General features: G+C 39.7%; 1 protein-coding gene across 1 annotated transcript in view; it reads right to left on the minus strand.

Annotated features, from left to right (window-relative positions):
• tjp2a (tight junction protein 2a (zona occludens 2)) overlaps positions 1 to 21,158 on the minus strand; it is a 34,398-nt gene extending 13,240 nt beyond the window's left edge. Inside the window, exons 1-4 of the mRNA XM_070850086.1 lie at positions 21,047 to 21,158; positions 10,906 to 11,035; positions 4,361 to 4,414; positions 552 to 676 (exon numbers count right to left, since the gene is read on the minus strand). Coding sequence (XP_070706187.1) covers positions 552 to 676; positions 4,361 to 4,414; positions 10,906 to 10,911 — 185 coding nt within the window. The 5' untranslated portion in view covers positions 10,912 to 11,035; positions 21,047 to 21,158. The remainder of the gene's footprint in view (positions 1 to 551; positions 677 to 4,360; positions 4,415 to 10,905; positions 11,036 to 21,046) is intronic.
• Positions 21,159 to 22,601: the final 1,443 nt, after the last annotated feature.

Here is a 22,601-nt window from a genome sequence, read left to right on the forward strand (position 1 = left end):
CCATGAAAATATGCTCAACAGCTTTGAAGTTTGGTTTTTTAAAAGCAAAGTTTTTTGCTAAAAATAATCTAAGGGGTTTATATATGTATGTATTTTTAGGGACTTACTAGCCTAGCACTAATCCCCGTCAGCTGTCACATAAAAGCAGATAATAATGTTATACTGATTGATTAAATGAGTCACGGGGTTAGTGGGTTAGTGTGGATAAAGCCCTCTATCATGGACATTGCAGTATATCGTAAAAGAGGACCTCTGACTGAATGAATAAATTGACCGTACGGGAACGTCTGTTTTTGGCAAATCCCTTGATTGAATTGACTAATAAATGTGCTTCCTCACATAGATGCAAACAGGCTGTAAATCCAATATTCATATAAACTGCTTAACATTTGTCTTGCCCACCATGGTCCAACACATACAGTATGTATGTTAAAAGTATACATGTGTAAATGTATGGTTAAGTACTTACTTTTGACAGTATAGCAACATGTAACTGTGTTTTACTGAGTTTACTGGATTTTTACTAAATTATGACCAAGAACAGTACGCACAACAACAAGCCGTCAGCAGGTCCTCCCTGCAGGACGTCGGACACCACAATGGACATCTCGCCACTTTCCTCGTTTGGGTTGTCCCGCCCCCCTGACACTGCGATGCCAAAGCCCATTTTCGGATCCTGAGAACAAAAAGAAAAAAAAATGAAAACATGCAAATGTTTCTGTCACAATGGGTTTCTGTGTGTGTGTGTGTGTGTGTGTGTGAGAGGTCCTGTAATCCCTGTGGTGTGTCAGCTCACACTGTATTATGATGGTTGTATGTGTATTGCACGTGGCGATTACGGGGATTTTGACTCTGACTGTGATTACAGTTGTGCATACTAGAGTCATGTATGACTGTGCAGCTGCTCAGCATCTACATGTCCATCTGTAGATTTCTGTATGCTAATCCTTCACTAGCTTCATCATTTTCTCAAGTGTCATGTGCGCATGTTAGCGTACACTGGTGTGATTTTCATTTACAAAGGGACTCTGTTTTTAAGGGCGTCTTGCATCTTTGGAAGCATGTTCCGGCTTTTACTGATTCTACCTGCCACTGCTCCAGTTTGTCCAGATGAGATTAGGTCAGAGATTTGATAACCCCGTCTCTTTATCCCCTCCCTTCCATCTGTACTTAAAAAAAAACACCCCCATACAATCCACCACGTCCCTCTGTCTCTAGCAGATGGCCGCAGAGGCAGAGGGAGGGAGAAAGTGCAAGCAGAGAAACAAACAGGCAAAAATGGAACGCAGGAGAACAAGACATGACCAACCTCTTTCGCTCCGATATAATAATCTTATCATCATCTTATTATACTATAACATATATATACTATAATAATTATTAATTCCAGTTATTAAGATATGAAGAAAGCAAATCTTATAGTTGGAGAAAACTGGAAAATGAATTGCTGCTGTCAGGTATCTTCAGAATTGAGTCTTTTCATGATCTGAGCTTTGCTTTTTATTTGACAAAGCATGTTTGACATGATCTGAGGTTTGAAAAGGTTTTGTGAGCCCAGGAGGCCAAAGCGTATTTTCTAAGCAATAAAAAAAAAAAAAAAAAAGACTGCCGTTCACTTTTTCAACTAAGGTGAAACCAGGAAAATCTCCACACTGGTATAAAAGGGTTTTTAAAAAATGACAGCAAAGACTTTAGAGACAAGGAAGCCTGTCTCTGTGCCACATTACTGTAAACAAGGTGAGCATTGAATTGATTGTACTTGTATGGCCCCTTTCTAGTCTTTTTGACCACTACTTTCACATTCATTGTTCATGCAACAGAGACTGTTCACTCACACACATTCATGACATGTTTTGTGATTTGTTTTATCTTTTTATTCTATGCTCGCAGATGCCACCAAGTAAAAACAATTCAGCTTAATTGGAGTTAGAGTCTTAATTGAAGAGTTTGGTCTAGACCTGCTCTTTATAGAAAGCGTCTTGAGATAACATTTGTTATGAGTTGGTGCCATATAAATAAAGATTGATTGGTTGATGAACGCTGTATCCACATATTGCTTATACTATCCAATAGTTAACAAACATTATTTATCATATCAAGTTCTGCTTTGCCATATAAACAATGAAATTGAAAACAGTGGCAGGATTCACACTATGCCTCTTAAATCTCTGCCTGTTGGTTTATAACCTCCATGTTTGTCTTTACTTTGCCTCTAATAATCTGACCATACAGTGCACACATTTATTAACCAAGCAAGTTTAACCCTAATTTTTTTTTTTTTATTATTACCTATTCGAACACAGTTGAACTGATCTACGGTCAAACAGAAAACACATTAAACCCCAGTTCACCTTGAGTACAATAACATCTGTTGCTGCTACATGAGATATTTAATAGCTTGTCTTGTGTGTTTGGTGTTATGCACATGGTGTAATTGCTTATTACTGCTTTATTAGCACATTCAGTTATTCCTTGTGATGTTTAGTCTTGTCTATTGTTGTACATTTATGATAACCATATCTGCCTTGACATTTCATCTATCATGTTTTTTCAAATGGTATATTTTTGTTTCTTTTGTATCCTGTATTTAGTTTCTTTTTACAATCAGCCTGCTGATGAAAAGTTTCCACTTGGCTGAATGTGGCGCATTTACATCATGATGAAATCAATGAATGTGCATTGTCCCTAATAAATTAAGTATTCCTTGTAGAGGCCAACCAATTAATTTGCTGCAATGGGACCTTTTACAGCCTGTCGTTATTGTCGGAAGTTGACTCCAGGAGACCTTTGATGGCGCAGCCTCCACTGATGAAGCGTGGAAGTACTTCACCTTTGTGAGGAATGATATGAGCTGATTAATCAGCTTTTCTCTGCTCCAAACTATCATTATTTCATTTTAAAAATCCATTATCGGTTGACAGCATCTTGTAAAATTGGCCAAAGAGCAGGTGAAGATTATAATACGTTATGTTTTGTAATGAACATTGCTGTGATTGTTAAGTTTTAAGTTAGTACAAGCCTCATGGGGCTTTTTCCTTGAACAAGGTCAGAACATTTTGGGGGACACAAACAGGCAGCAATAGTGGCAACGTATTTAGAAATACGACTCAGTTAGCAAATGGGAGAAGAGCATAAAAAGTAGATGTATAAAGCAGAATGTGACAGCTGGCTGTGGTGGGGTCGAGATCCGGGGGTCACAAGCCTGAAGCGGAGGACCTTTTTGCACTAAATCTGTTTTTCTGGCTTCAGTGAACTGCAGCACGAGACAATGAGCTCATCATGATGATTACCTAAGCTCAACTGGTTTTCTGAGCTCACGTAGTTGTACACGTGTTTAACATTAACAACAGTGTAGACCCTGGTGGCAAGAGTATTAAAGATGTAACGTGGCTGATAGTAGTGACTTTCTACTGACGACTAGAATGTGCAGTAGCACAAAGTCTTGAAATTGCTGAATACAGAAAGCTGGAACTGAATGTCTGGTCAGCTTCGTGATCTTGGTTACTTATTTAATCAAGTTGTTCATGATTTAAATCCTAAGTGTTGCGATTTAGATTTTCTTTAGACAGAGGCCTTGTGTAGGAGCTTAAGTGCCGATAGCGTGAGAGAACTTTGGCTTCTTTGTTTAAAAAAGAAAAGAGTATTGTAGAGAAACGTGTTTGCATTTCTCAAGGTACGATGCAGAAAAAAAACGTTTCTTTTATATGGATTCATGTTCATGACACAGTTTCAAATACAAGTTACCAGATACCAAACGTTTACCTTATTCAACAATTTCTCTCTTAGTCTGAAGAAAAAAGGTACCAAAAACTACAATAATCTGAAAGCAACCATTTGTATTTTTACTTGATAGTTGACTAGAATCAACCATCACAAATTTTATTTCACAAGTTTTCTGTCAACTGACTAATTGATTAACCCTTTCAGGGCCATCACGGCCACATTGAACAGAGGGTTGTAGCACACACTTTAGACACACTGCAGTCATGCGTCCAATTCCATTTATCTATGGATTTGTGTCTCATTAAGGGATTCTTGCCTCCTTGGGGGTGACACAACAAGCTGTAAAAACTGCATTAACATTTTGCTACCCTGGAAAGTTGATATGGCAAACAGTGCCATTTATTTGCTCATTTAGCAAATATGGAGCAACATTATAATTGTTCAAAATTATTTTTTTCTCCCGATTGCATAAATTGCGTTGCATCTGTTACATCAGTAATTGGGCACTACTTGCTCTCTAAATGGTTTACCGATGTCAACGTGTCAAACTAAACACTAGCTTTAACAGCCTGGGTTGATGGCTAAACGGTAAAAACTGTGAATGAGGTCTAGAGTGTTTCGGTGCAGATGGACTCACCCTCTGCAGGGTCACTGTGTACTGCTCCCATACGGTCTCCTCCATAACCGGGTTCTGTGGAGAGGAAGGAAAGATTACCATGGGTAGTTTCATTTCACTGAACAGATTAATAATGTATTCTGTGATGTAACGACAAAGCCAGTTCATTAGCCTGTGCTGTCGTTACACAACCAGGAGCTCCCAGAAGAACAATGGCAGGACTCTGCTAGGCTGCTTAAAGCAAGTCAGACTAACTTTTGACTGCAGATGATCAAATATTCATGAGAACACTTGAACATGAGTTAGCTATAATTAACACTTAAAAATAATCCATGACGGCAGTGCTTCCTCTAACAGACCAACAGGTTAAATAAATCCACAAAAGACACGCAAGTCACTTAACAACCAAACAGCTGACAGCTCACGAGAGGCTAGGGCTGCAAGTAACAGTTTAATTAGCAATCAATCTAAAAATCATTTCTGATTAATTGTCAAGAATAACAAGAAATACTAAAGTTGAAAGTGATGCTGTGAAATTGAATTGAATTTGTTGTCCGACAGTAAAAAATCAAAACATAGAAACCCAACCAAACTTTGCATTTGAGTAGTTGAAAGTATTATTATTATTTTTGACTTTACATAATCAAATAGTTATCTTAGTTTCTTATTAAGTGACTGATCAATAGTCCAAATCTGTCCTTGCATCAGTACTACTGAAGTAGCCTACAGAATAACTTTTCTCAAAAATATTAGTTGATTTCCAAAAAAGAACACAAACCATACTTGCAAAAATGTTCCATTAAGTTAATTTTGACTCTGACTTACATCGGCTGTTATACTTTGAAAATGCCATCATTTATTTTGATTTCAAAATGATCATTTTCTAAAAGTTGTTGCCACTTTTCTGCAATTCTGGATCCCTCATTTCAACTCAACTCATTTGTGAAAGACTTTATAAAAACAACAAAACATCCATTACAGAACCAGTCAGGTCCAACTGCCTGGTTGAGCCACTTTCTCTGATCACACATCTGATCAAATCTGAGCCATGGTAGCAGAATCAAACTCACGAGTCCCTGAAGGATACGTATGGTCTTGACCGCATGGGCCCATTTCCTGTGCAGGCTGAGGACGGTCTTCATCGCTGGCGCACTCCGTCTCTTCCTATCTGCGTCTCTCCCTGCTCACCGCCAGTGGTTCTCTGGCAGACTGATGTGCGCCACAGCCTCCTCCATGGTCACAGCTGCACAACCACCAGCAGCTCTCTTCCTGCATCTGCCCGCCTGCCTGCCTTTGACGTAAGAGGGATTCTGCTGGCCTACATTCAGCACAAATCCCACCGTCTGCAGACAGTGTAAACATACAGGCACACCAACTCCTGCACTAGCACGCGGTGACTAAACGCACGATTGTTCAACCACAAACACAACAAATCACACCACGCATTTTGGGTTTGATGTCTGCTCAGTCCCTTGTGTTTATCAGACACTCTTCAAAACTTTTAGAGAGGATTCACACATCAGCAAAGACAAACTAACGCCACACGGGTGTAGAGTGCAAATCAGAGTTAGTGACAGCACAATGGTCAGGATTCTAAGTTGCTGGGGTTTTAAAGTGGACAGTGAAATCTATGTGCCGCTGACATCTCATGCCCAGGCTTAGTGAAATGGGGGCACGACTCGGCTAGCAGCTCACCCTTCATAACCCACTTTTTTGATCTTCTGGCCTACAAGAGGAAACCAGATGACCAGCAGCAGCATCAGGGAGGCTGCAGAAAGCCAATAGGACTTTGTGAGTGAAAACAGGACAAACACTACCTCCACACCAGAGAAAATACTGAAAGGCTCTGTGTTTTGGCACAGTCTTTTGAATTCCATCAGGAATGATATCTTAAACTGAACTGAACTCTAATCAAACCAGAGTGCGTCTGAAAACTGTTCAAGTGTAAAGATTATTGGTGTCAAATTACAGAAGAATAGAATTTTAAAAAAAAGAACAAAGCAGCACTACTGCAACTGTCTGCCTCGCCAGTACTCTGGGCTGCTGCACTGAACGCACTGCAGGACAGCAACAAAATGTTACTTTCGTCGACTGATTGACTATGCATGTACAATAATACACCTTATAAAGTCTACTTTTATTGTGTTGCACAATGCTGAATAAACATCAAACATTGATGCAGTATAATCTTTTTAGGTAAATCAAAGTGTATTGCTGTGTAAAAACTGTGTGCTAGTTTAAGTGTAATTTATTTTCATATTGTTTATTTGGTCAAAGAAAATGGGGCTGTTTGTGTGTGTGTGTGTGTGTGTGAGTGTGTCTGTCTCTTTATGTGCGTCTTCCTACAAGGTGTGGCCATGTTACATGAATCCTTTTAGAAGTTACGTGCAATTTGTATTATAGAAAACGGCCATTGATCTCCACAAAATCCAGTGCAAGTTTGCAAATCTGGGAGGGAGCTGATAGCATAAACACAAACACACACCGTTACACATACACTTGACCTCCGTGGCAAATTTCAGCCACCTAGGGACAAACAGTGTGGCCAACAAAGTATAGGAAAAAAACAGATCAAGCTATAGAGCTGTTTGTTACCAAAATGTGTTGTATCAACAAAGAAGAGAAGGACTACGCTTCTTCCCTTTGCACCAGAAAGGTCAATAACACCGCAGCAGAAGAGAATGCTACTGTGTCTGGACAGAAGAAACATACGTCAGATAAATGACTGAGAGGCAGCCGATGAGATGCTTGGGGGAAGGTCAAACCAGTCTTAGTCCGACCGTCTTCTTGTACTATGTGATATGATTGTGATGGCTGCTTGCAGGCAGGCCTGCTGGATAAGTCATATCCTCCTGAGTGTTGGCCATTACATAACAAAACACAAACACATTTCCACTAATGAGGAGGGAGGCTGAAATACTGGGTCACCCTCGCAGGATGTGGCGTAGAAAACAAATTATTTAGAGAAGCAGTCGACTCTTTCCAAAAATACGTCCAAAGTGACGGTAAGCAGACTGCACTAGTATTGCGACTTTAAAGTCTCCCGTGCACTCGCTCATACACACATTAATACGTGGACGGCATGAGCTTCCATGTGAGGGGCTCATTAGGAGGAGCCAATCATGAACACACACAGACACACACACACGCAGCGAGGGCACAGCGTTCAGTACGTTGCCCAGGGACTCTTTGACATGCAGGGAGCTGCTCTATCCCCATATGATGTCTTATTTCATCTGACCAACAGTTCAAAACAAAACAAAGACAAGCAACAAATCATCACATACAAGATGCTGGAACCAGAGAGTGATTTCTTATTGATTAGTGATTCTTTTAGTTCCAGAGCACTTTGGGGCAGGCATTTAACCAAATATTTTATTTGCTCCATGTCTTTTAAACTCAAAACCACCCAACAATATTCCATCAGACGGTCTCAAAGTTTCTGTTTCTGTACATTTCTATGTGTTAACAGAAGAGTTGAACGGGTCTGCCCCCTACTGGGGACACAGCTGTGTTACACCGTGAGGCACAAGACAGAACAACACGGATAACTTACAAAAAATAAGGCCATTACAAGAACTTTGGACATTTGTACGCTTTAGTTCGTGATGCCCTGCAGGTCACACCACTGTTAACTATTGCTCCATGAAAAAGAGGTTATTTAAGGAGAAAAAAAGGCAGAAAAATTTAGTTTTGACCACTAATGGACAAAGCGCACCGTAGCTCGGGCGATCTAACACCATAAAAGTCTATAGCTATATGAATAAAAGCAACAAGGTCAAAACAACATTTAAAACTGAATTTAATACCTTTAAATCAGTTTCTAACTCAACTAACTGCTGAATGATATTTAGTTAGCCGACACCATCACAACAGGTGCAGCAGGATGCAACAGGCTTCAACTGGGATCCGTGGAAACTCCAGAACAAGCAAAAACAGACAAACAAAAGGCTTTAGCAGGAGCATATCGCTATAATCTGTCCTCTTTTGTATGCATGACTTCTTTGAGTGCAGCTCTGAAGTACTTACGGTGAAATACTGGGTCGCATATCTGCTGAGAGAGAGCAGCCCCCCTCCGTTCACAGGCATCACGCACTTTGAACTGTCCCGAACTGGTACTAAAGATTTAGACAAAACTACCACTGCCGAAATGTTTCTGGTCAGCTGTGGGCCAAAGTTTTAAAGAAACCCAGAGTTTCAAAGTGTAAAAGTGTCGTCTTCTTTTCTCTATGGGTGTCACTTTAGCCAACTTACAACAAAGCTAAGATTAAACATTCAGGGCAAAAATTAGCGCCGACGACTCCTAGCTTGTTTGGGATTATACCAAGTGAGGGTGGAGGGACGGGTGCGGGGTGGTCACATTTAAAAATAACTGTAATAAATAACAAACTAGAGCAACGTTTACAATCTCAATTTTGCTCAATGTAAAAAACAAACTGGTTGTTTCGTTATCAATAACAGCTGAGCGACGACAAAACTATAGACACATGTATGGAGGAGCTTGCACCTGTAATACCGCTGAGATGGATCGGTCCAAAATTCCCATTGATTTTTAGGGGTCCTACTGTGAGGCTCCCACACCCAGACAGACAGACAGCACGAAAACACATGCAGTACAGCACACTGCCCCATTCTGAGAGAGGCGTACAGTTTAAAACGACCCCTGCGCAGATAAACTGATGCATTCATTTAAAATGTATTTTAGAGTATAAAAACATATTCTGGATGCAGCAACTGACCCCAAAATTGGAGAAAAAAAAGCACTGTTGAGTGTATAAAAACATTTAAAATTAAAGACAGCATCCCCCCAAAAAGATAACATCCATACTCCACACTACTTTTGTTATTTATCTCCTTCTTAATTTCCCATTTCTGCAGTCAATGTTTTATGGATGCATTTCAGAGTAGAAAATATACTACATTGCAAAAAAGTACACAAGTATGTGAGCACCTGAATATTAAAGCCATATGGTATGATTGTTTACTGTGTCATTCCAAAACCAGTGGCATCATCTTGCTAAGACTCAGCCTGTACCTCTTCAGTTGCAGGCTTTCCACCAGATTTGTGAACCTGGTTGTTCCCATCCAGACACTAGAGCATCAGTGTGGTCAACACTGACGTTGTGTGATCTGACCTGGCTCACAATCAGCATACCAGTTTATCCAAAAAAAACATTAAATGGGGTGGAGGTCAGGGCTTTGTGCTGTTGGAAGCATACTATTAAATAAATAATTAAATAAAAAATGCAAAATTATCACTGTATGCTAGAGCGTCAAGAGTTTGGTTCGCTGGAGCTACAGGGCCCAAACTAGGTAAAACAGCTCCAGACCAAAAGAACTCAAATGCATAAGGACGTACAGTGATGGGGTTTAGCTATGTAAAAAATGTCAGACTCTCATACACAAGCAGCTGAAGCAAAGGTCTGGAAAAACAAGATAACCATGTCCAGCTGTCTCACAATAACCTATTGTTGTTTGTGTGTGTGGTGTGTGTGTGCATGCGTGTGGTAAAATAGTATTCATTCAAGCCAACCCTTAATTAGCACGAGACACATCACAGGTAAGAACATCAGTTGACCACAAAGAAATATCCAAAAACCCTAATATCTGATCAAATGTAACAGTTTCCTTGGAAAATGCACCATTTTAACAAATGATATGGGCTTTTCTGTTTGTAAAAGGGCCAACACTTAATCAAAAATGCATAACATTTTGGAGCAATTTAGGTCAATCAAGACAAATCACCACATTTCACATGAAATCAACTATGTGAAAGGGGCCTTAAAATAGGTCATCCTAATGCAAAACAGCTTCACTGGCCTGAATAATTTGTGCAACCAAGTCATTAAAACAATGACGCTTCCGGGATGTGACATGTCTCTCTGGTTAATCATCATCCTGGATGCAGGAGGGGACACCAAGGCGCAGTTGTATCCAAATAAAGACAGAGGAAAGAAGTCTGGGAAACACTGACTCACTACCCCTCATATCTCCAAATCATCAACATTTCAGGAGAAAAGCAGCCTTGTTTGCAGATTACCAACTATTTTTGGGTAAAATAAAAAAAAAAATAAAACAGAAATGCATGCATGAATTTCTCAGCCTATCAAATGATGGGATTATGAAAGAGTTTTATAAGATTAAAATTCATGAAATTTTCCAACAAGAGTGAAACACACATTAATCTAAGTGATGTTAAAGGATCAAAGCTAAATGGACCTGCAAGGTTTCAGCTGACACCAGTGTCATACAACCAATAACACAGAGACACAGAGAGAAGTAGAAATATAGAACTAGTCTCAGACTTCACTGAAAAAAAAAAAAAAGTCATCGACTTGTGCATGTGCAACCAGATATCATGAAGCTGTCTCATGCTCCCATGCCACAGGATTCAAAACTAAAAAGCTTACAGCATAATAAATGCTAATGATGATGTGTCTTAATTGGACACTCAAAACTGGTGAAGTAGGGACATGTTGAGTTTAAGCCCTAAAACACACAGTTGGAGGTCTGCAGGACCATTCATGCATTGTGCGTCAACAATAAAGATCATGTAAACAACGTACCATCATAATAGCCGAGTAGCTGCGTGAAGAGAGGCGGCGAAGATACAAGTACTGGGCTTCTCTCGACCAGCAGAACTTGCGGCCGGACTTGAGCAGGTCAGTGCTGGTCTGGTCAGAGCCAGGCTGGTCCCTATGCACACAGAGGAGAACGCACGTTTTATTGTCAGCTCTTTACTTCAAGTGTGTTAGACAAAAAACTAATTTTTAAAACTTTTAAAACTAATAACATTCACTCTGTAGCCGTTTTTCAAGATGTGAGAAATTAACCCTGATGATTTCAAAGTGATGTCATCAGGGTTATCTCAGCTTGAACTTTAAGACTACAACAGTTTGAGAGAAACCAATGTTACAAACATAGATTGCATAAGGAAGTGGACAGAGGTACTGCAACGTCATCCACTGGTTTGTGGACCGCTGTTTTGAAGCCTCATGTTTAGGTTTACGGACGTCACCATCTTGGTTTTTTGGAGCCAGAAGTGACGTCTGTTCCGCGAAGCCCACCTCTGATTGGTTAGTCATAACCTAGTCCTGCTCTAAAGCATGATCGTCTGTTTTACTCTAAATGTGAGCATAATTTACTAAATGAACATTGTGCTGTGTTGAAGAGGACTTGAAACTAGCGACTGAGACCATAAACTCATTAGGAAAGTGTTTACTGATGTCAAGTCAAAAGAGAAGTACATTCATTTACTCATAAACTTCCATTCTGGCTTCTTTTTGCAACCAGCAGAGAGGGTCTTACGAAAGGCACAGTCCACTTGCATTATGGGTAGTGTAGGATGTAGTGTTTTCAGATCTTAACACCATTAGGGACTAAAAGTCTGTATGTCTCAACTTCTGCTCCACCTGATTTGTAAATATTGTAAATATTTACGTCAAACCATCCATTGCGCCTCTAACGAAACTATAAATGTCAAAAAAAATATATGCTTCCATCTTCTCAAATGTGCTTTTCTGTGTTATAAGTAACTGTAAAGGATCAAATTGGCCTTTGGACTACAGCCATCTCCTTTTCTGCAAAAGTTGAATGACAACTAAAACCTTCATTGTTGAGGAAATATAAACCAAAAACCAAAGGATCAGAAGAGAAAAACTAGAGCTATGAATGGTGACGGAAATGCCACACATTTCCCAGAGCTAAGCCACCCCTGTACGGCTGTGAGTAAAGCCAGAGGAGAAAAGACTCACACTGATACTACTGCCTATAATACTATAATCTGCAGTCTCACTTCAAGAGCAGTATCTCTGACCTGATCATTAACATGTCCAAACATGGCGTTCTCCACCGAGATAAAACTTTTTTTCTCAGCTTCATGGCCGTGAGTCAGAAACAAGGTTTCTGATGCATTCGGATGGTCTAACTGGATACAGTCACACACTACTGTGATACTGTGCTGGGAGTGAAGAAAGCAGATTCCCTCTGCATGACTAAACCTGCTGCCCCTTACACATTATGCACAGACGTGTGAAAGGTTGAATGAAAACACGAGGAAGAGTTTGGTTTCTCCTTGAACAACTGAAGTAATCCGATACATAACTCACCTCACTCCAAGACACAGAGGAAATATTTAGACCTATGCTGGGACCCTATTGTCTTATTACTGAATGCCCTCCGTGCAATGTCTGTGTGTATGTGCCCTGTCATCTCCATGTTCCCATTGAAGGGGTGCTCAAGCAGTTAACTACTGTAATTGCACAAAGCTGGGTGACATGCAAGAGACTAAAAAAAAGATTAGCAAATGGATCCAAGCAAGATACAAGATCCAAGCACCAAGAGACATGACTTGACTCAGGACTTTTAGTCTAGAGTCTCGGCCAAGCTTTAAAAACTCCCACGTGCTAAAACTTTATAGCATTAGCATTTCATTAGACTCTCCCTTCCTGGTAAATCTTTCAGAGACAAGCACAAGCTTTCTGCTATAAACACAATGTGTCAAGCCTGATCTGAGATAACTGGCATCACATTGGTACTGGTATTGAAAAAATTCAACACCCATCTGTATTTAGACGAAACCTCAGTTCGGTCACCTGTAATGAAACAACTCCAACACACTGATGTATAATAGATTACATTTTACATGCCTTACAGGTGATGCAAACTTTAACATCACTTAAGTACCCGTTTGACTCAGAGTTGGCCGAAAGTTCAATAATAATGTTTGGCAAAAATCTGTGGAATCACATCATGATGATATTAAGATTTTGCATGAAGTAGGGCACAATTCTAGCACACAACCACTATAAAAAGTCATGGACATCAGATTGATTAATTAAACATCTGGTTCTAGTTTAGATTAGGTTCAACTTAATTGTCATTGCACGCAGTAAGTAACACTGCAATGGAAGGCAGTTTAACATCAAGTTAGATGGTTCTCAGTAGCAAAGTGCATGTACATGTAAATGAAGGTGAATAGATGTAAAGAATGTATATATGTAAAAACTCAATATGCAAAATGTAGCTACGATATGCACAGTACAGATAAGTAACCAATAAATAGTATATACAGTAAAATGAGTCTAGCTATGACATATACAGTATAAACAGGAAAGTGTGCGATACTTACTGAACTGTGTAAAAAGGCGCTTCATATGCCAAGTTCACATTTGAGTAACAAATGTCATAATAATACAAAGCTGGTTTGAGGTAAAAGACAGACACTGGTTCTTGTTTTACAGGACATTCAAGATCAAACAATCACAAAACAAAAGGACAGATGATAAGAACAGTATTATTAAATCTTCTCAATCTAATCAAATAGACAAAAGGGCAGGTGGATGAGTGAAATGACATACTTCCATACTTCCAGTTTTCCGCTTTAAAACAGAAAACAGCTCATCTGTGCATTTGCAAATGGAAGTTTAAAAGATATAACATTGCTTCATTTGTGAACTATTGCAAGACTATTCAATAAATTGTGGCAAGTAAAACAGACCAAACTTCTGACAAGTGCTAAACAATTACTTTAAAAAAAAGAGAGACTGCTGCTACGCAACACCCACCAGACACCAACACTATGTTGAACTTCCACCGACTGCTACATCAGTATGAGCATATGATATACTGTATGTTCTAATAGACTTGTCTTTTAGTGCCTTGTGATCATTTTCAAAAATTAAGCCCCATCACAAATATAATCCAGGTATTTTGCACAGTGGAGTAAACAAATGAAACCTAAAAAATATGGTGTCTCCTTACATTTGAAAACACCAGTCAATTTCAATGCCAATCCATTCACCTTCACTGTATTGGAGTGGAGACAGAACACTCCACAAAACCTGGGCAAAACTTTCTACACAACCACTAGAAGCAAGCACAGGTTTTAGTTTCAGTGTATTGAGCCTTTAAAGGGACATGTTACAGGTCACTCATAAAGTTTTGCATTTTGCCAAACTCCAACTGTTGCTTCCCATTGCTCTGCACTCGAAAGGTATCCGTATTTCTGAAACGTTATCAGGGTTTAGAAATATACCTGTTAGAAATAAACTGCTGCACAAGCTCTCTATGCATGTTAAAGTTGATGACACACAGAAACGCAGTGATCTAACTCACCCAGGGGGTCTCCACAGTTTCCTGCCAGGTGGCAGAAGCTCCCGTTTGTTCAGGGGTACAATCCCCATGGCTGCCTGCATGATTGTGATAAACTTCTTAAACTTCATCTTCTAATGCTCCTCAAACAGCGACGGCATCACACACACACGCCACACTACTCTGTCTGCAGCTGCACGTCCATCACTCATCTTCTAACAAAGTGCAAGACAGATTCAACATCTCCACTCATCTCTTTCTGCATCGTCAAGACTCTAAACTTGTCCTCTTTTGCCGCCTCAGTGCACCAGTTTCTCCATGACAACGAGCCACAGCTTCAGCATCCGGAGTGGCGAGGTCCCTGCGGCTACTACGAGTCCCGTCTCCGACCGCCGACTCTGACAGATGTCCTTTTGGCTTTTCTGAGCGAGGGAGGATAACAGGAAAACAAACGGCCACGTTCCTGCCAGGCGGTGGGCCGGCCGATGGGGGATGACAGCACGTCACTCTTACATAATTCTGGAGCTTCTCTGGACATTACACTAATGAAAACGCAGCCTCTGCCACCACCACTGCTGCTGCTGCAGCCGCTGGGATAATTGTGGTACTAAGCCTTGACAGATCATGCATGCTCCCCGCCCCCTTCTCCCATAATCCCCCATCCAGGCTTAGTCTTCTCGCCATTTACACCCGGACAGACCCATCTACTTCACCCTCACATCCTCGCTCACTTCTCCACCAGGGCTAACCCCTTACGGAGGTTTATCAATGACAAAACTACAACTATACAAATTTAAGCTATTATCAGTCTTCAAGAACTGAGTGTGCACAGGGACAGAATTGTGAGTACAAAACATGTTTTCAGAGCACGGTCCTGATTTTATGCGTGCTTCGTTTGAAATCTGCTCTCAGTACTCTCTCCGGCTGCTTTGGCATATTCTGAGTGAGGAATTCGTCTAACAGTCTCATTTAAAGTCCAACACTATATATTTTTCTTATTGTCTAAAGAAATCCATGAAAATATAAATGTTGGTATTACAGACCCTCCCATAATGCCATGACTGATTAAATACAAAAACAAAATTGTCTCTCGATACAATACAAAACAGCTGGGCATGAGGAAATTGTGCATTTGGAACTATTTTCAGCTGCAGATGAATAGATATTTAGTGCTCATGTACATATGACCCAGTGCAACAGTGTAGTTACTTGATGTATTCTTAATAGTTTTTGAACAACAGTGCAGCTCTACGACACAGAGGAATAAGATACATCATGCTTTGGATAAACATAATGATTATCCCGAGCAGTTCAGGGTTTATTTTGGTCTTTTCATGTGATCTGTTGACAATAAGAAAAGTATGGAATATCCCCAGACTTATCCAGTACAAATTCAACCAATCCACATTTGTTAGAGCCTGCAAATCATTCCTGCAATTTTTAAGCAAAGAAATGGTCATACTGAAGGAATGTTTAACAATTTTACCTCCAGTTTCTCACGTACAAGTGATCAAATTCCGAACGAGTGTAGTAAAGAAATCAAGTCTCAGTCTCATCCTTGTAACAGACACAGCTGGCAGTGTATCACTTACACCAAGCTTGTCTAGTTATCCTTTCAAAAACTAGGTGAAACTGAAGCATTTGTGCACGTCCTTTTACATACTGCATTATTTATTCTTACTTAATAAGTAACTTCTTTAGAATGTAGCTTTTTAAAAATTTTTATCTATTTATTTATTTTTACAGATGATATTCTTAAATAACACCTCAATTTATCACACACCAATATAAAACAGGTGACAAAATTTAGCAGTTTTGGGGGAAAAAGTGGCTGCAAATTCATTAATTTTGGGGCACAGGAGATTGAGAGAATACTGCCACATGCAAAAATCTAACTAAGGCCATCACAAAAATAGCCCTGTGTGAAAAATGTCTTTCCTGTATTCAACTCCAGTTAGTTATCTAAATAGAATGGTTACTTAAATTATCTGATAAAAGGCATAGACCATAAACCGCAGCTACCTAATTATTTGCAGTCGAGGTGACGCAGCAGAGGTTTGGATGCTGAGGGCTCCAGCATAAACATGTGTTGAACCTGGCTCAGCGATGCAATGCATTTTTGATGCAGCTTCCAGTCAGAATTCCCAGCATAGGACAAATGAAAATGTATGTCTTTAAGACAAATACATGAATAAATGGAAAAGAAGGTTGTTATAAAAGGACGTGGTCTTAGAATCAGATCTCACTTGCACACTGTCAAACCTTGATTTGTTGGCTGGTAACTATTTAACATATGTTTTGCACTCTTTCAATAAACTTCCAAAATGCATCCCCAACTCCCTCCACCTGATAAGGAGTGCACTTCTTCTTCACTCCTACACATGTGCAAATCCCCAGCATGCATGGCACGCTGCTGCACTGATTAAATGTCTGTATCTTGTCGTCCCTGAGTCACTGGCTGACAGCAGGCCGCCGTGTCCTGAGAGGTTTGAAATAAATAAATAATCTCTGTGGCCTCTTGATGAGCTGCCAGCCAATGCAAAGTCCGGACGGGATTTATATTCCAGCAGCTTGGACGTCTGGATTACGGCTCTGGATGGTCGTGCCATGAGAGCTGTTGCAGATTTCACTGAGCGGCAGAAATCCCTCAGTACTCCAAGGGGTAGTGAAAATACCAGGAGCACAGCAGGGGAGACACAAAAATAACAAGTGTCTATTTTTGAAAATGTTGGGTAACAACAGCACAAAGGAAACGAAGGAGAGGGTTTTTTAAATTCATCCTGTGTGTCGTCTTTGTCAGAAGGAGCCTAGATTAAGAGCCTGGTCTGGGCTGAAAGCACAGAGGAGACATAACTATTAAACTGTGGAAAATTCACACAGCAGTATGACATTCACAGATGGTTTTATCATAATCCAACACTTTACGGTAATCTCGCAGAGAACACTCATCCAACCCAAACTGCATCCGGACAAAGGAGTGTGTGTCTGTGTGTGTGTTCGGTGGGAGATACATACATTGCACAGATGAACATGTGCACAAACACACAATCACACCTGTGCACACCAAGTACTGGAGCCTGATGGGCGATGGTGTCAGCAATCCAAAGGCATAACAGGGGATTAACGTTTGTTGAAGGGCACTAAAAGACATAAATATTGAACTAACAACTTATTTGATCATTTTCTGAAAAGCAAAGAAAAAAAGACTAACAAAAAACATCCTTATCTCTGAGGCACACTGTACTGTTAAGAAAGGATCTGTTCCAAAGCTGGATTTTTAGGTCTAAGTGTAGTTACAAATGTCAATGGGATTTTGAATTATGAATAACCCACAGGTTCCTGTTGTGGCTCTGTGTAGTCCAACATACAAGCCCTCATAATATAGGTATGATACTGATACTGTTAACTTCAAAAGAGCCAGGCCCAGTGTTCCTAACCTTTGTGCTACGCTAAGCTATGTTTGTTTTTTCCAAAGCCTGCACATAGAGATCCAGACCCAGTTGTTACAGTAGCAGGAAGACGAACATATAGTGCCTGAGTTTCAATATTTGGGCTTAATATTAGATTCACAACTCATATTCACAGCACAAGCCAAAAGATTTGTGAAGTCAAATTCAATTCAACAAATTTTAGACACATTAGGAGCAATTTACATCAGTGCCATGATTCTCTCAAACATGAATGGACACAGGCAGGTAGGAGCGCATAACAATATGTAGAAACACCAGATAAATATGATTTCTTAAACTGGGAAAACATGATCAAATTTGCTGATATTTTGCTTGAGTAAAACATTTTTCGTGGCCTGGTGCCCCTTTCCCTCAAATAATTAATTCAACAAAAACAAAACTCATCCAGCAGAGCTACTAACAGAGGGTATTGAAGCATGTACCTGGAAAACTATACCCAGAGAATTAAGTACCATCACATCTCTCAGCTCTTTATCCAGATCTATAACACAGTGGTTACTGGACAATCAAAGATGCTGTCATCATCTGGAGTAGTGATGATGTATGATTATTATGTGTGATTATTACTATTTATCTGTACATTTGTATGTTTTTCTTTTTCATGCTTTTTATATGACCTCAACCTGCCAGTACTCATGCTAATTAATGTGCATTGCCCCTTCTTAAATAAAGAAATCTTCTTTTTAATCTTGCTGCGTGCTGTCATGCACAAACACGAACATTCACATCTTCTACGGCAGTGCCATCCATGTGGTTGAGCACAGATGGCTGCACGGTGGTGACATGTAGTCATTTCCTATCCAATATTTGAACATGTCAACATGTTAAGCTTCTTGGCTTTTTTTGGGCTCTGCTGCTGCAGCATTTTCATAACCACAACATGAACCACTTTAATCTTTGCAGTGATATCCATTTATCCCCATGCACTCTCCCACCAAGGCAATGGCATGCTCATCTGGAGTAATTTGTGTAATATTATGGTGCAAAACATAAGCATATCTATCTATATATATACATATATATATATATATAAAAATGATATTTTGGGCAGTGTTTATTTGAATCTACTCAAACTTAGGAATGTGAACTGCACTACTAGACCTGCATATCTGGAATTTCACTTTTTAAAAAAGCTTTTAAATTCTGAAAGGAGGAGGAGAGAGCTTAATTCCTCCAGCTCATTCCTTTGTCACTACATGTTTTCACAATTTAATTAACTATGAAAAGACCTTCTGTTTTTTCCACAGGCTGAGCAAATGTAGCCGTAGCTGTTTGGTCGTCTTAATGCTTTTACATAAGCAGTTTGTTTCTCTGCCCCTTGTCACTTCCCCACGTGTTGGAGTACCGCTGTAGTGCTGCATTACTAAGGCCCAAGACCATTATGCAATGTCCATATGCAATGCGCGTGCAAGCCAGATGGAGGGACACATGCCACTCACAAATCTCTGATGAGAGCGTAGAAAGAGGGAAAGAGATTGACAGACAGAGAAAAGAGAGGCAGTGTGTGCACGTGCCCTCCATAGGTATAATCTGGATCATCAGGGGACATGAGGTGACCAGGAGTGGCCAACTAGAAACTAGAAAACAATGAGATATTACAGTTTTGCATGAAGCGAAAGCCTGTTCTCTCTGCTGTAGGGTTTTCCTTTCAAGATGTGGTAAAGTGAATGAATACAACCTGAGGAAAGAGAGTGCAGTCCAGTTTAGATACTGATTGCAACCCTGTTCCTCCCTGCTGAATTTGAGGTTCTTGCTCAAAGTCACTTTGATGTGTGAATAGAGCCACAGCCTACACCAGTTCATACTCTGCTATGGGCCTTTTTTTGTCAGAGGAATAATAATATCATTGACGGCTGAATTCCATACAGCTGCTTCATTGTCAGGATCCTGGTGTTGTGCATGTTGGCTCGCTGTCACGCTGTCATAACTTATAGTGAACTAGATCAGACAATAATGTCATTAGTAACACCTGGACAAAATGTCTGCTGTGAAAAAGGCTAATAGACTTCAAGGCAGCATTTACAATATTCAGACCATCACATTTAGAGATAAGCATAACATATAACACAACAGTAACATGAAGACATAAAAGGTGAAAAAACAATACATTCATAAATACACTTTTGACTTTTGGTGTCAAGTCAAAAATGTCTTTGAAGGGATGAGGTTGCTGTGGCGGAATTCATCATCTTAGTATTTGCGAAATCTGACTATGACCCCAACAACAACAACTACAAGTGTGATTCAGGCAAACATGACACACAGATGTCAGAAATCAATTCACTGATCAAAAAAATGGAGAGAGGAAAAAAACTGCTGAACATTTATTTATTATTAGGTTATTATTATTCTACTTTCTTGAAAGTTTTAATGTTCAGGTTTTGTTGAAACTGGTGCTGATTTAACTTTAGAGGATTAGATTGCATCAGTTTTAGCTAAACATACCTAATTACCTGGCACCCGAGTGCAGATCAGGGTAGGGTCGACTGAATATGAGCACCGTGAACTGCTGCCAAAACAGTCGTGAGTTGATTTATAATTGATGTCACCAAAAACTGAACATTACAGCCTTTATGATGCTGGTGTTGGGCTGCTGTTTAGTGTACCTAATAAACCGGCAACTAAGCGTATAATTCCTACTGTGAGGCACATGTAGTGGAGTAACATAGTGTATTACACTATGAAATATAGTGAAGCAAAGGTCAAAACTAAGTCTAACACATTTTCAGTGACATCCTATTCGCTTCAAGTAAGTTATTTTACAACTCAGGAATCTAAATTTGGCTGCTAAACACTAAATACACGCATGTACATGATATCTTAACAATAGTACAATGGTACAATGGCAGCCCAGCCCCACTCAGTGCCTCTGGCGTATTTACACTGAGGCTAGTTTAAGAGCATGAAGACAGGGCAGACACACCAACACAGGCCTGAACACACATTTAGAGAACAGCTACCTCTGAAATAACTGAGTAACAGGTTGCTGCTTTTGAGAGAAGAAGACAAAAATTGGTGCTTGCTACTAAAACCGCCGAAATAAAACCACATGACTCGTGAGTTGTGCCCTAATATGGCAGTGAGCTCCACGAAACTCGGTGAAAACATGTCGACACTCTGGGCGAACAATACACGGTGTACCCACCTGGAGAAACTCCGTCTGTTTCCTGTTTCTGTGTGACCGGAGCAGATTGATACGACCCGTGTAAGTGGACGTGAAGGCTGCAGATGAGGATGAGGATGAAGGCTTCGACCGGACGAAGTTTAGCAGAGTATTTTTTATCTGGTCAGGTCCAAATAACGTAGTGAAAAAAAAAAAAGACTTCCTGGTTCTCGCAGGTACGTGGGCGTGGCTTAGGGGCTGCAGGTGTGTTGTGTGCAGGGCTGCAGTTTCACATGCAAGACCGTTAGGGTGCGGCAGGTGGGGTCATTCACCTGAGTCACCTACATGTGACACGATGACTCAGTTTATTACTGACATAAAAGACATTAAATAACATTATAATATAACAATAATAATAAATTAATAAATAAACATTGATATCTTAGTCCCCCATCAGGTATTAACCAAACTTGGAATGAAATTAGGTAAAGCAACAACAACCTCTAAGTGAAATACAATAAAACTACAATTTCCTGTTTAAATTTCTAATAAATTACTAGATAAAAAGCTGGTTAGTGTCCTCATCACAACAGGTATTACAACTTACAACGTGAACTTCATATTTTCACATGAGAAATGTGTTTCACAGATGGAGGACCAAAGGTGTTGTGGAAATTATTCTACAAACTGATCTCTAATAGGGAAAATGACATAGGTTATATTTACAAATATTACAAATGTATAAAGTAATAAATCAATGAATGTATTAAATTAGGCCTACAAGTAATTTCATTTATTGAATTGTAAATGTGATAAAAATTGTAAAGGTGTTTATCGCAAAAATGACATAAAACAATCAGTCGTAAACATGATAAATGATAATGAAGGGTGTCAGTGATTAATGAGAAACATTATCACATGTGCAGATACCATGTGAATTTATCACATTAAACACTGATAGCCACAGTCGCTTTATGAGAATTTATCACAAGGTCTTCTAAAAAGCCTTGTTGTCAAGCTTTCAACTGCATGTCATGGTTTTCCTCTTAGATGGTGCTTGCACAGTTGTCATGACGATAAGCAAACCTTTGCGCTGTAAGGGTGTCTACCAAAAGCAATACAAAAACCCCAAACAAACAGATGAAAAATAATGAGACATCGCATTATTCGGTGAATTTCCTGCCTTTCAGATTACAGGCTCCTGGATAGACTAATAAAGTGAGGATCATAAGGGCCAATGTGCATTCGCAGACTAATGCAAACACTCAGTGATAGTGACAGCAATATTCATTAACCAAACAGTGCCACTTTTGTTCTATAGTTTGCTATTGCTCGTGTAGTATGCATGTATTTTGTACATAAGCAACAGCAGTGTGTCATTTGTTGTCTGGTCAGGTTAAGACTCTCACATGTCTGATGGTCATGTCATCTGAGGAAGTGAAACAAATACATATGAAATGCCTGAACATATTCTTCAGTAATAAAGGCAAACATATGCTATTTGCTTACAGTAATATTACAAAATAAAAAATAAAAAAGTAAATGTGTAGCTCAATGTGAGCTACTTCAAAAATCACACTTTAAAATAGAGAATAAG

This window comes from Pempheris klunzingeri, chromosome 19, assembly GCF_042242105.1.
Source record: "Pempheris klunzingeri isolate RE-2024b chromosome 19, fPemKlu1.hap1, whole genome shotgun sequence".
Taxonomy (NCBI): domain Eukaryota; kingdom Metazoa; phylum Chordata; class Actinopteri; order Acropomatiformes; family Pempheridae; genus Pempheris; species Pempheris klunzingeri.